At 39.7% G+C, this 14,898-nt stretch overlaps 2 protein-coding genes across 2 annotated transcripts in view; both read left to right on the forward strand.

The window, feature by feature from the left end:
* LOC134649371 (uncharacterized) overlaps window positions 1–3,937 on the forward strand; it is a 385,348-nt gene extending 381,411 nt beyond the window's left edge. Inside the window, exons 13-15 of the mRNA XM_063504092.1 lie at window positions 1,573–1,712; window positions 2,152–2,269; window positions 2,382–3,937. Coding sequence (XP_063360162.1) covers window positions 1,573–1,712; window positions 2,152–2,269; window positions 2,382–3,842 — 1,719 coding nt within the window. The 3' untranslated portion in view covers window positions 3,843–3,937. The remainder of the gene's footprint in view (window positions 1–1,572; window positions 1,713–2,151; window positions 2,270–2,381) is intronic.
* A 4,182-nt stretch (window positions 3,938–8,119) lies between these two features.
* LOC134649358 (uncharacterized) lies at window positions 8,120–13,650 on the forward strand. Its single transcript, XM_063504073.1, has 7 exons — window positions 8,120–8,360; window positions 8,555–8,759; window positions 9,113–9,186; window positions 9,644–9,718; window positions 9,975–10,091; window positions 10,914–11,039; window positions 11,970–13,650. Exons 1-7 carry the CDS (start codon window positions 8,190–8,192, stop codon window positions 13,620–13,622), a joined length of 2,421 nt encoding a protein of 806 aa, XP_063360143.1. The 5' UTR covers window positions 8,120–8,189; the 3' UTR covers window positions 13,623–13,650.
* Window positions 13,651–14,898: the final 1,248 nt, after the last annotated feature.

Genomic DNA, 14,898 nt, shown 5'->3' on the forward strand with positions numbered 1-14,898 from the left:
CTATTCGTCACGAACAGATACCTCTCGATACTTCTTAACTCCTTGAACTCATTTATTGTATAATAAGTGTTATAAAATGAATATAAAACTAAAATTAACTATTATTAAGATAACTAGTGCTAAAAAAAATTAAAATACCTATCCAAAGATTTTGCGGCCTTAGTAGGGTGCCCATCACGCAGGCAGCGTTCCCGCGCTGGATTGCTATGGCCAATCTTTGCGCGAGAAAGCTACCTGCGCGAGGGTCACCTGTGGCCTCCCTTAGGCGTTTGCTGAGCGCCTTGTGGAGTCCCCGAGCCCCCCTAGAATGATCCTCTCCATGTTCCAACTTAAAAAATAATTTTAGAGCCTGAATATAACCTAATGAAGACTTCTTTGAGATTATTGGGCCTCTGTAGTGAGGAAGAGAGAGAAACGGAGATGATACGTGCAAGAATCGGTCTTATGACAAGCGAATATGTTACATGCCTTATGCTTTCCACGACTAGTTCTGAGTTGTCATTAATTAATCAGTGAGACAGGATAGCGGTCTTGTGAAACGAAACAAATCTATAAAAGATTTCGTTAAATTACACAGCATCTGAAGTTGACGACTATTTATAATATTTATGTAAACCAGTATACCTATTCTAATGAAATCAATTTTATTTTTATCGTTTTTATATTAATTTGATTGTTCCTTAGCGATGTTGCCGCATCTTAGATTCCGCAATAGAACTCGAGATAGACGCTAACAAGTATTAGCGTCTTACAACCGAGGTATCGTGTTGTATCTTACTACTATGTGTACGCTGTAACGCTAGACGAGTGAGGAACTTTGTATGCTAGATAATTTTCAACTTTAAGTAAAATAATGTAAAAGCTAGATTTAAATAGGATACTACCTTTACTGTATTGTATACTCTAGACTAAGTTGCAAGGTAAGCCAATCTTTTATCGAAAAAGCTAATCTAAACACAAAAAATGAAGACGCGACTTTTCGTCGCACCTGTCATCCCCAAACATTATTACTTCTCGATTAGCTTTTGTCGAAATCGATTTTCATTTTGGCTACGTCCCCAATAGTAGGTTATCTACTTGTGATTTATGTCAGCCAAGTTTTCAGAGGAATAGGCTAGTTTCTTATAAGCAAGTTAAATTATTTATAATACTTTTACAAATTTATCAAAATACACGAGTCATATCAAAACAACGTATTACGTATAAGCTTTTCTAATATTGTTTTCGTATCGCTAAACTCCGAGTCGTAATTAGACTCCAAAAAAAGTAAGAGAATGTTGCCACTGCAATAATTTGATTGTAAAATAGTAAATTCCTTTGTATAAATAAACACGCTAAGATAATTTATTTATTGGTAATTTTACTCCGACAATTTAAAAAAGTACTTTTATTTACTTATTTTTACATAAATACAAGACGCACTAGTAAAAAGTGGCAACATTGTCTTACTTTTTTTGGAATCTAATTACGACTCGGAGTTTAGTAAAATAAATTTGTTTCAAGATTAACTTACTTCTGATAAGTAGATAAAGTATATATGTATATTAATTAACGCTAACCTCAACATTCCAGGTGGCCAGCACGCGCTTCCTAGGCCGCCACGGCAAGAAGCTGAAGTCGGTGACCATCATCCACTCGTCCACCACCGAAACCGTCCGTCTGCCGGATGCTGCCGACCCTAACGGGGGGCTGATCGTCCACACGGCTGTCAGGTGAATATCATGGCTACTTCACCACATTCAATTTAACCCCTGAGGCCCACTTGCACGATCCCTTTAACCCTGGGTTAAGCGGTTAAACCTTTAACCTACTGTCAAATTGTACTGGTAACCATGGTAACTCCAGGTTTAACCGGTTAACCCCGGGTTTGTGGAATGGTGCAAGTGGGCCTGAGAGAGCCAATTGAAATGGCAAAAGCCTCTAAGTCCCAAAGGTTTTTGTATGTATACATTTGTATGAAATCGTACAATATCGCATCCGTCCGATATTCAGAAATTTTGAGGCGAACCTAATTATTTTGAAATTGAAACACATTATAATTACGCAAATTATTTATATATTTAAAGTCACTGTTGTGCATTAAAAATATTCCTTTTCCTTTATCCCCTTTATCTACATCAAATGACAGAAATTTACGTGTTCATTTTTCAGATCAAAACTTCCTCTAAAGAAAAAAGTTGCCCTCCGCACAAAAGCTTACCGCAATAAAAAGGAACATAAAAATAAGCAAGGAGATAAGGCATCTCCGGCACACGCCGCCAAAAAGAGGGTAAGTTGCCACTTTTACAACCAATTAATGTGCAAAAAATTATTAAAATAACATTGTGAATCTTATTTCCAAGGTGACAAAAAACTTTACAACGTTTTCGTTTTTATTTTAGAATCCAAGTCATCCAGCGAAACCGGACGACCCCGCCAAAGTACAGAAGGAAAGTGCCGTAGTGGTGACGAATGCGGAGGGGAAGTCTCCGAAACATGTCCTCCTGTCAAAACATAAAGCAAAAATAAAGAAACGAAAATCCAAAATCAAGAAAGAAACCATCGACTACAGTTCAATGCAGAAACATCCATCCACCCCCACTAAAGATACGGAAGCTTTAACGAAAGTTCAGAAGTGGCTTCTGAGCTCGCCACAACCTACTGCCATTCCTAAATCTAAGTCTATACCCCTAGGACTCACCGAGCGAACGCATCGACAAGTACAAAAGGGCACACGAAAAACGAGACCGTCCAAGAGCGCCACCAATCTGCTGTCCGGCGAGAAAGCTCGCCTGCAGGTCGTCTTCAAACCGCCGTTCAGATTCAGCGTGAAAATCTGCAAGAGCGATAAAACCAAAGTCGTCCTCGACAAATCTTCCAAACCCGACCTCGACAGAAAACGCCAGGAGGCGACCCCACATACGACTTCCGGCGCGGACCACGCCAAATCGAATCCTTCCCAAGGTAAACTTCTAAAACATTCCAATTCCACTAAAAATGAGGTAGACACTGCCGCCCCGACATGTCCGAAACCGGCGGATAGGCCACAAAAACAGGAGAGTCACGGATACGCGAATCTACTGCCCCGAAGCGCGAGCGACTGCAAACTAATGAAGAACGGCCCCGAAGCGAAAAATCCGGGGCACAAAAAGAGCAACTCGGTCGGGCAGCGGAAGGAGACGACCGAGAGCCGGCAGAACCTCATCACGCACGAGGACGACGGCGCGCACGTGTACGAGAACGTGGCGCACGACGCGCTCGCGCCGCGCAGCTGCAGCATGCCGCGCCGCCAGCCCGCCGCCATCATGCGCCAGGCCAGCCACGGCCATCTGCCGCGCGTGCAGCCCCCGCTGGCCCGCCCGCAGCGGCACAGCTCCTCCCGCCACAACAGCACCGGCGAGCTCGACCACTTGTACAACACCATCGACACGCTCCGCCGCAGCCCCGACACCGACACCGCCAGCTCCGCCGGCAGCCGGCGCCGGACCGAGCGCCAGAACAGCCTAGGCGACAAGCGGAGCCCCGAGGCGACGAAGCTCAAGCGGCAGATGAGCGAGAACGAGCTCGGGCGGCCCGACCTCCGCGGCTTCCGGCTCGTCGTCGGCAAGGACAAGCTGAAGCGGCAGTCGAGCGCCAACGAGCTGTGCGGGTCGCGCGTGCAGCTCGCCATGCCCATGTCGGCGGGCGCGGAGCCGCGGCCGCAGTTCTGCTGGAACAAGCGCGCCAGCCTGGACGGCGAGGCGGCGGGCGCGCGCGCGAGGCACAAGCGCTACACGTTCGGCGACCTCAAGCACACGGTGCCCGACGCCAAGCCCAGGGGGGACGTCTCCGACGAGGACTTCTTGAAAATCATTGACAATTAAGTGAAGTGAAATATTTGTGGCGCGGTGCAGCTATTTTTAAATGTACGTACGGACGAACTATCGACGTGCAGTCCGGCTAAGAAAGTTGTATTCACCGGGTTAACAAGTGATGCGACTTATTAAGTGTTGAAGTACTTGTATCTAGTGAATTCAAGTTTCGTTAGCCGCTAGCTAGGTATAATCGCCGGCAGGTGTAAATATTGTAATTTGCTTTTAATATTAGATTTAATGTAACCTACCACTGAAACGAATTATCACTCAGTCTACTCGAAGACAACTTGGAATGTATACTAACAGACGACTTCGTGGTCGTAGCATCGTTGAAATTATTGTAGACTAGCGATGGTCTCGTTTCACTGGACGATCTCTAAAAATGAATCTCTATTTTTTCTACATGCTATGTATTGTAAAAAATTACACATACTTATGTAAAGTGTTCATATACGATGATTTGAAGGATATTTTATAATACTTTACATAATTTCCTTGCGTAATTTTACTTGCAGTATTAATTTAAAGAAATCTCCGACAAAATTGTGAAGTTTAAATGATTCTTAGTACAATGATAGGTTTTTCTTGCAGCTATAGGTTTTTCTAGCGACAATGCAGTTAATTTATATAGCCGTCAATTAACGAGTCAATCTATCAATCGACATTAAAATAGATTATTAAGATATTCAACTCCCATAAAAAATGTTTATGTCTAAAAGATTTACTTAACGTAAATTTATGTAGGATTCTTTATCGTCCATTCGGATAGATACTATGCTGTTCTTATGATGCCACTTTTAATACAAGTAGATCTGCCGTAGGCATTAAATAACTTTGGATAAAAGTTAGACTCACAATTTCTACAAATTTGCTGCTTTATTTCGCATTAGGAATAATACCGACCATAATCGCTTACGCAACAAAGTTCAGGTACCTAATTTATTTGTGGATATTTATTGAATCCTACACAAAATCAACGTCCAAATGCTAATATTATACACATAATGAAAAGGTTTTATTAATAAGTATATTATTTTTTTATTAATATTGGATTTAACACGAACTAACAGACAAATAAAGAAATGTATTGTCATACCTAGATATTAAGCGAACTCATGGCTGTTATTTCAGTTGGTTATCTACTTATTGTGTTCTGCAGTATCTGGGATGGAATCTCACTTTAATAATTCAACGTATTAGTACGACAATATTGTAGTGTATATTACATTAAAAAGTGTTGATAATTATCCTATTATAGATGTTAGGTACAACAATATTTTTTTTGTTTTTAATTTGGTCCCGCCTAAAATGTACAGACCATTTTCTCATAAGAAGTTTTGTCTATGGTCTCAAAAGTAGGATCCAAAAAGTATGAAATGGAAATCGATATATTTTGCAAACGGAATTATTAGTAGGTACATAAATACCACGAATAACGAATAGAAGTACACAATTAAGTACATTTTTCTATCTCAGATATTTATCAGAATGTGTTCCGGTATATATGCGAAACGTGCGGTGCGGCGCAAAAGCTTTGTGGCCGCGGCCCGTCGTGTATGAGCTTCGTCGTAGGGAGGTAAGGTAAGGGTAAAACGTAAAACTATTGTGTAGAAATGGATTTCTAAGACGATACTAAAAGTATTGGAGATGTTACAAATTTGTATTTTTTAATGTTTCTTGTGTGGATGATGTGGAAGCAGTGTGGAAGTTGCGTTATCTGTAGCCGCATGATCCACATAGGTTGTGTTAAGAGTTTGTTCGACGCCTGTCGCTATATTTCTGTTTCAACTCGTAGCTCTATTGATGTTCTTCCTTATAATCATATGTGTTAATTGTGCATTTTATAAAAGATAAATGTGATTAGATTATATGGAACTATGTAATGGTTTTCTTGTTTATACAATATAAATTACTATTAGTAGTTTCAGATGTGTATCGAAAAGATTCATTACAATTTTTATTTTACTGTAAGTATAGAATACGTCTAAATGTTATGATCATAGATTTATTGGACACATCTGACCACGGTCTCGCTGTATTTGTTCCAAGTGCCTTATGAACAAATCGTTGCAGTCCTACTATACATTCCAACATTTCCAACCTGAGAGCAAACAACTAGTTTTTTTTTACTGCCTTGACTTCTATCCTCCAATTTTATTTATAATGTATTTATGAACTGGAACTATGGTCTGATGCTAATTAAATATAATATTTAGCATTAAATATATTCTGTAGCCAACAGTACTTAAATAACGTTAGTCTGTGATAGATATTCAGTTTCACTTATTTTTCTGCCGAATACGATACTAATACTTTTCGCTGTTGTTCTAATTAAGAAATATGAATACAAATTTGTAATAAATTCATTTTCTAACGTATTTACTATTTCTTTCTGCATTTTTTAAATATTAAAAAAATACAACAAAATGATCTTTTTTATTTTAGTTTAATAATGCAAACTTGTTTGTTGCCGTTGTGGCTTAGAGTGGTATTCCACCTGTCCAATTTCTTTGTCCAATGTGTGTTTTTTCTCACATTTTGCTTGAGAAAGAGTGAGACACCATGAGCTTGGACAAACATATTGGACAGATGGAATACCACCCTTAGTCGTGTCAAAAAAGAGAATAAATAATTCACGTAATAATGTGAAGTAGGTAATTTTAAATACACTGACCCATTTAACAAAACGGAAACAAACAAAACCAGGTGACTCGGTCATTCAGCCAAGAATACCTTATACATATAAGTTACTCTATGAAGAATACAATGGCTGAATGACTAAGTCCTGTGGATTTGTTTGCATGTGATAATACTGATAAATTGATAATCCATCTATCTATCTATCTATCTAATACCTTTAAACGAGCAATTCTTGTTTATTTATATAATTATTTATTTATATACATATATATATATATATACAGGGTGGATTTTCTTTTTGGGTCAGTGAGGGCAGCTACCAGATCCCGTGCTGCTACGAGAAATCGGTCTAAGAAGACCTTCCCTCGATTTCAAATTAATGAAGATTGGCTTTTACAGATTTTGGAAAAAACATCCCATTCCTATTAAGTATCAAAAGCTTGTATGGAACCAAAAAAAAATTTCCGGCTAGAAAAGCCACAAATCGAGGAAAACTTTTCCCATACAATTTATATGAAAATGAAAACTTTTATTTTTCACATGCTATTTTTGTATGCCAATCGATTCCATTCCTATCCAGTATCAATAGTTTCTTTGGGGTCAACTTACGGTAATGTACTAAAAAGCCACAAATTAAAGAAAACTTTTTCCATACATTTACTATGGAGAAAATGTGAAATATAATTCACATTTTTCTATCTGGCCAATCAGTCCTGTTACATTTAAGGACCATAATACTGTATGAAGACATTGCTGTAGGACTGATGGGCGAGATAGAAAATTGAGAATAACATTTCACATTTTCCCCATAGTAAATGTATGGAAAAAGTTTTTGTTAATTTGTGGCTTTTTAGTACATTACCGTAAGTTGACCCCTAGGAAACTATTGATACTGGATAGGAATGGAATCGATTGGCATACAAAAACAGCATGTGAAAAATAAAAGTTTTCATTTTCATACAAATTGTATGGGAAAAGTTTTCCTCGATTAGTGGCTTTTCTAGCCGGAAATTTTTTTTTGGTTCCATACAAGCTTTTGATACTTAATAGGAATGGGATCGATTGGCATCAAAAAAAAAGTTTGTCAAAAATGACCTTTTTCTCGCACCCTGTATGTTTTTTCCAAAATCTGTAAAAGCCAATCTTCATTAATTTGAAATCGAGGGAAGGTCTTCTTAGACCGTTTTCTCGTAGCAGCACGGGATCTGGTAGCTGCCCTCACTGACCAAAAAAGAAAATCCACCCTGTATATATATATATATATTTCGGGGATTTCGGAAACGGCTCTAACGATTTCGATGAAATTTACTATATGGGGGTTTTCGGGGGCGAGAAATCGATCTAGCTAGGTCTTATCTCTGGGAAAACGCGCATTTTCGAGTTTTTATATGTTCTCCGAGCGAAGCTCGGTCACCCAGATATTGTTTTTTTATCGAATAAAAATCCTACCATAGACAACAATTACTTAGGTAGGTCGACGCCGTGGCGGCCTCGGCCATATAGATTTTGCCTTTTAACCTCTTTACCAATGGTATAGCCGACTGACTGGCAGCTACAAAATGGCTGTCGTTTTAAATTAAAATAATGTCAAATTATTTTTTATTCGTTTATCGTTTGTTAAGATCTTATCAAATTCTGAACTGATCGTCGAAAGACTGTCATACAGTAAATTGAATTCAATGGAGACGGTTTTACAGTGGAGCGAAATTAATTATAATGGCTCCAATACGTTACAGTCTTCATTATGAAGATTATTCGGAACACTTAATGTCCAGATTTGGTAAATTGCTACAATTGCAATCCTTAGTGGACATGACACTAATGTGTAGTTCACACACTTTGCGTGTTCACAAAGCGGTTCTTGCGGCCAGTAGTGCTTATTTTCAGGTATTTATATTTATTACGATTTCTCGATATACCTATGCACAGGCAGATAGTCTGTTCGGAAAGAGAAGAGTCGTGGAATGTATTGGGCCCCATACATTCCGCGACTCTTCTTTTTCCGCACAGACTATATAATATTCTAGGTAAGTATAATAAACGTAAACGCTAAGTCAGTATTTAAACCGTGTTGTTTTTAGGAAGTTCTGCAGAAACAGAGTGGTGAGCCGTTGATCATATTGAAAATGAGATTTAGCGTTCTCAAATCGCTTGTAGAGTTTATGTATTGTGGAAAAACTCAATGCTTGGAAGAAAACTTAGATGAACTAGTTTCGGCAGCACAATTTCTAAAAATTAAGGGTCTTTCGAAGGTAACGAAAGAAGGACTGGGCATAAATAATCATAGTAAGTAATTTTCTTTATGTTATAATTATCTAAATACCTAGAGTACGTTAGGACTACACCCCAAAAGCTACGTCAAGTAGGTATTATGGCACGACTATATACATCGTTACAAACTTAGCATAGAGGCTAATAGGCCAATTCGAACGTATTGATATTAGAATTATATTTGAGTCATGTTATTTTAGTTATCGTGCGTCTCGTAAAAACTACAATTTTCCATTAGCCACATGTATGTCACAACATTTTTTATTGCAAAAATAGCGCAAACAAGATCTCAATCGCCTAATATAGGTAACTAAACAAGTCCCAATGCCAGATTCCAATAAATACCTAAATAAGTTTTATTCTTACAGGCGAGCTCCCGGTATTCACGCCTCCTGTTGTCATCAATCGCCCGCCACAGTCTCTAATAGATATGCATACACAGGTATTTCACAATTTTCATTTCAAAAAGTAATTCGTTTGTTTTGTGGGACCTAGCGATTACGCTATTTTCATGTAAAGATGATTGAATTGAATTGAATGTAAAGATGATGAAAATTATAATAAAAACTTTCACCTTTCCTCCTTTCGCCATTTTGTCACAATTACAAATGTAATCATCATACTAACATATAGCTTCTTCGATAAACCCATATAATTATTATGTTGATCCCGCGTAGCGCGCTTACGTGCTACGAGTACGAGTGCTACGCCGTAGTCCGTAGCATTGTCGCTACATAACGAAAATGGAATCATTCACACTGTTTCGAACACACAGGCCAATCAAATAACATCTAACTGATATCATCCAGTCATTGTACATTTCGCTCGTACTCATTCGTACATGTTGTGTGCGGGCAAGACGTACATTTGTAATGATCTTTTATTGATTATATTTTTAGGATAGCAGTGACCCCAAGCACCTTTCTACGCCTAACACCGGTCAGCCAGTGGACAATATGGGACGCCCGAACAAGGTTAGCTTTTTAATTAGGTATATACCTAATAATGTTGTTTTTTGTAATGTTTAATTTTGACACTTGAAGTTCATTTTAACACCAGTTTACAATCAAATAAATGATATAGCTGGTCAACCAAATCTTGTCAGTAAAAAAAGGCGCGACATTCAAATTTTCTATGGGACGATATCCCTTCGCGCCTACATTTTTCAAATTTGCCGCCTTTTTCTGCTGTCAAGATCTGGTTGACCAAGTATATAAATAATTTTATCAGGACATGGTGGTTCGCATACCGTTTGACATCGAGAACGGCAGCAATGCCCCGGGCGGCATGGACTATGGCGACACCCCGCGCTCGATCAAGCCGCGCCGAGGTCGGCCCAGTGTGAGAGTAAGTTTTTTTACCAGATGGAGACGATATATCCTCTCAGGCGGCTAGGAGCTGGGAGCAGGTTGCTCTGTGACAGCTAAATAATTCCCTAGCCAAATGGCAAAAAACGGAACCCTTATGGATTCGTCATGTCTGTCTGTCTGTCTGTCTGTCCGTCTGTCTGTCCGTCCGTATGTCACAGCCACTTTTTTCCGAAACTATAAGAACTTAGAAACTTGAAACTTGGTAAGTAGATGTATTCTGTGAACCGCATTAAGATTCTCATACAAAAATAGAAAAAAAAAACAATAAATTTTGGGGGTACCCCATACTTACAACTGAAACTCAAAAAAAATTTTTCATCAAACCCATACGTGTGGGGTATCATAGGGATAGGTCTTCAAAAATGATATTGAGGTTTCTAATATCATTTTTTTCTAAAGTGAATAGTTTGCGCGAGAGACACTTCCATAGTGGTAAAATGTGTCCCCCCCCCCCCCCTGTAACTTCTAAAATAAGAGAATGATAAAACTAAAAAAATATATGATGTACATTACCATGCAAACTTCCACCGAAAATTGGTTTGAACGAAATGTAGTAAGTAGTTTATTTTTAATACGTCAAAATCCCCTAAATACGGAACCCTTCATGGGCGAGTCCGATTTGCACTTGGCCGCTTTTTAATAACATGGTGGGTGCGCTGTGACGTAACATTACTGTGGAACATGTTGAAAATTTGTTTTCTTTCATATTTTTCAATTACCCTACCTTAAAAACGTGACTTCGTCAGTAGGGTTTTGAAAGTTTTGTTGTGGCCTTTGGACACTTTGTTGTCTATTTTAGCGCACTGGGGGCTGGGAGAGTTCCGGGCCGCTGGGCCGCGCCGCCGAGCGCGCCCTGCTGCGCCGCGAGCAGGACTCGCGCAAAGCCATCCACCAGCTCAAGCATTTGCAGACGAGACACATGCAGGTGAGACCGTTCTTCTTGTCTTTTATATAACTTCATCTTGCTTGAGGCTACTTCAGATCAGGGATGTTACAGAGCTCCATTTCCGTTTCCGTTAAGTCGGAACTTCCGTTTGGTATTACACATCCGTTTCTGTTCTGGTTCCGTTACTTTTGAAACGGAAGTTATATCGGATGTCAACGCTTAGCGCGGCAGCGGGACATGGGCGGTGTACATCAAAAACAAACAGGTTTATACATTTAAAGTACCTATTCGTATGTGTTGTGTTGTGTAATGTATACCTACTGATAGTACTGACTCAGGCTCCGGTTCTGGTTCCGGTTCCGTTTTCGGTTCCGATTCCGTTTCTGGTTCCGATAAACTAAATTTAAAACATCTGGTTCCGCTTTCGGTTCCGATAAAACCACATCCGTTACATCCCTGCTTCAGATTGTGCTTACATTCGACTTTTACCCAAATCCAAGATATTTTTTTATCCGGCAGAGTAACTGTTGTTCATATCGTTTCTCTGCCATTGTGCACCTTTTGCCAGTATCTGGATACGGCAACGTTAACCTGCCACCATGGCCTTCCTCTGCTTTTCTTCCTTCATCACTAGTTTCTACATTACGTTCCATCGGCAAATATTTCGACAATAATTGTTCAGAACGCATCCTACGTGACGTCACGGACGGCCGATTGCCTCCGAAATTCGAAGATCGTCAACGATCGGATGCGTATATAACGTCCGCCGCCAGCAGCCAACGGCAATCTTCCAAAATCTATTGAACGACGAACTGTACTTGTAGTTGTACTGTATTAATTTAATTTTTAAAATAAATCTTTGTACACACGTTAAAATAATAAGTCTTCATTGAAGATCCACTTAGGCATCCCTGCACCACTAGAAAGGAGCCTAGGCCTCAACAATAATTTAATATGTTTAATTTCCAGGACTACATGGACAGGGTGACGCTTTCCCAGGCGGTTAACAGCATCTGCGGCCCTGAGTCCACCAGCGCTCACAACTACATGGGCGTCGACAACGACCTCATGTACATGGACCAAACTGTCTCCTCCAACGTTCTAGATCCTGCCATCTCGTACCCTGAAGAACACCCCATGCGGTCAGAGGGAATCTCTTCCTACGTCAACACTACGACCACAAGCGCTGCCAATGATTCCAACAGCAACATCAGTAATGCCATGTCCCAATACGTTGATGCCTTAAAAAGCGCTGGGCTTCCCACGGATCTGCCCATACTCTTCGAATCCGGGGACGGGTCCTATATCAACGTCAACGAACAAGTTCTTCTTGACATGGTGCAGAGCAGCGAGATACAATATGAAGTTATCGAACAGCCTAACATCATTGAAAAGGTTGCGGATCCGAGCGAAATCAAAAGCATTGACGATTTGTCCAAGTCAATAGAAAGAGGAGAGTTGATGTCCGGAAATAAGAGTTATTCGGGAGCCGAGTTTGACAAAGATGCCGTACAATTCAGCAACCACGAAGATTCTATAAACAGTCTGAACGCAATTCTGCCCGATAATTTAGACTCGTTTGGTGACCAACAGAATTATGTAGTTTTAGATCGTATGCAGAATAATAATTCTATGGATCATGATCCATCACACGATTTTTCGGGGATCGAGGGAGACATGCAATTCTTCACGAAATCTATGAGTGATGATGTCAAGAAATATTACCAAGAACAACACCTCAACGAAGCGAGAGCAATGGAGCAGCTGTGTCCTACGAGCACCGCTCTGGACACTAGTTTTAGCATGTCCCTGCTTGACACGAAAAACTCCCACTTGGATGAAAATATGAGTCAGCAATTTAATCTGCAAGAGGACTTAAGAAGAAACGAAGATTGCTACGACTTCAGTCTTCAGCTACCTCAAGCCAACGACTTTAAAGATGACGGTTTAGATTGCCTAATGTCTATTCCTAAACAGAGTCTGGATAATAGTTCTTTCGACATTAACGGTCAATTAGAAAAACCTTGTCCAGGGAGAGACGAAATTATGAACGATTTAATGAATATTGAAAAGAATATGGGCATGACATCAAAGAATGACGGTCCCGTGAACGAAGCTGAAAGGGATGAAATAGATCACAAAGCCGATTTTGACGGCGACGAAACTAGAGACAATGAGGTGGCTGTTGAAAATAGCCGGCCTCCAGATGATATTACTGCCAGTATAACTTCAAGTGGCTTACAATGGGACGATAATATGGATATGAATGCCCAAGAAACTGAAAATAATGATGTGAAAAACAGCGATTCAAAAACCAATGATAATCATGAACCAGAATCCGGATATAATGATGCAGTTATTGATCTCACCGCACCGTCGACATCTGAATGGGATGATAAGAATAAAATCGACATGAATAAAGAAAATGAACCCAGCAATGAGTCTACAATAGATTCCACGTTAGATGATGACATTCCGTACGCTGTGGGTCTCCTGCCTTTGAAGCATGTGCAGCCTATAGAAGACAGCACGTTAAAACGAAAATCTTTGGATGGAAATTTGTCCCTTAATGTGGATGCCAGCTGTTTAAAACGTAAAGTAAAATATAAGAAACTACAATAATTATATTTAGTTTTTAGATGAATACATATTTGTTGAAATTAAAGGTTTTTCTTATATTTATTATTTAACATAATAGAATAGGGTATCGGCATTAGTGAACAAGGACCCACTGCTCAGTAATTAGCTTACTGTTAAGAAAGCTAAAATAGGTAAATTTTACAACAATTCATTACGGTAAGATCTCGGAAAATTAACCTTTTCCACGCCGTGTCAAACACAAAAGCTGTTACTCAAACGCCACATCATTGAAGTGTCAAAACTGAAGTTGAACTTTATGTATATGCACGTAGGTCGATGTTGCTCTGTGGTTTGTGACCGATTAATCGGTCTTTGGCGTTGTTTCTACGGTGCGGATATATCGGTCATTGGCGTCCAAAGGGTTAAAAGTTCATTACAGGGGCCTATTGCATAATAAAATACAAGCAAATACTGCTGATTAGTGATTTTAAATACAAAATCACTAATTACCTCGCTTCTAATGTAAGCTGATATGAGTGATATGTGCACAGCTTATGAACCGATAGTAATGAATAGTGGTGCCGTTACCATGCCTTTTCCGAGCAGAACAAACATTCTGAAGGCGGTATTCCACCAGGGTGCGGCACAAGCACATTCCGTACAAACATGCTTGTGCCGCAGAGTGGTCGAATTCAGCCAAGCTTACTTTTAAGCCTTAGAGGATATAACTGGTTATATCCTCCAAGTTTTAAACTTCCATTCAAGTTATTTTAACCTTTTCGCCGCCACGTCAATGCAGTAATAACACCATGTCAAAAATTGCACGTAGAAATCCCGTAAAACATCAAGTCGTGGCGTGTGGGTCAATGGTGGGTCACGACATGTTGTACTGACTTTATATCGAGGCAATAGCGGCGAAAAGGTTAAAATTGTACCACACGTCATAGGGAGTATCCGGGTTGTACATACAGGTTTTTAAAAGTTGCTGAACGAATGTTGGTCAGTTTGAGGAGTACAGCCTACAGTTTAATTTATTGCTCCTGTTACAGGCAACACCCTGTATAATACGGGTTGTTTACGTGCAATTTGTGTCTTGGCGTTAATGACACTTTATTACAGTGGTTCATAACCTTTTCAGTTCGGTCACCCCTATGACTAACTAGGGAACCTGATTTTACCCCTCCTCCTAATGGTAATAAAAAATAAAACGTGTACGTTTGCTGTATTGTTATATTAGGTTAGCTTATTACCCCCGTAAAATACCAGTTTTACCCCCACGGGGGTAATTACCCCCAGGTTAGGAACCACTGCTTTATTA

Source organism: Cydia amplana, chromosome 7 (genome assembly GCF_948474715.1).
Source record: "Cydia amplana chromosome 7, ilCydAmpl1.1, whole genome shotgun sequence".
NCBI classification, from domain to species: domain Eukaryota; kingdom Metazoa; phylum Arthropoda; class Insecta; order Lepidoptera; family Tortricidae; genus Cydia; species Cydia amplana.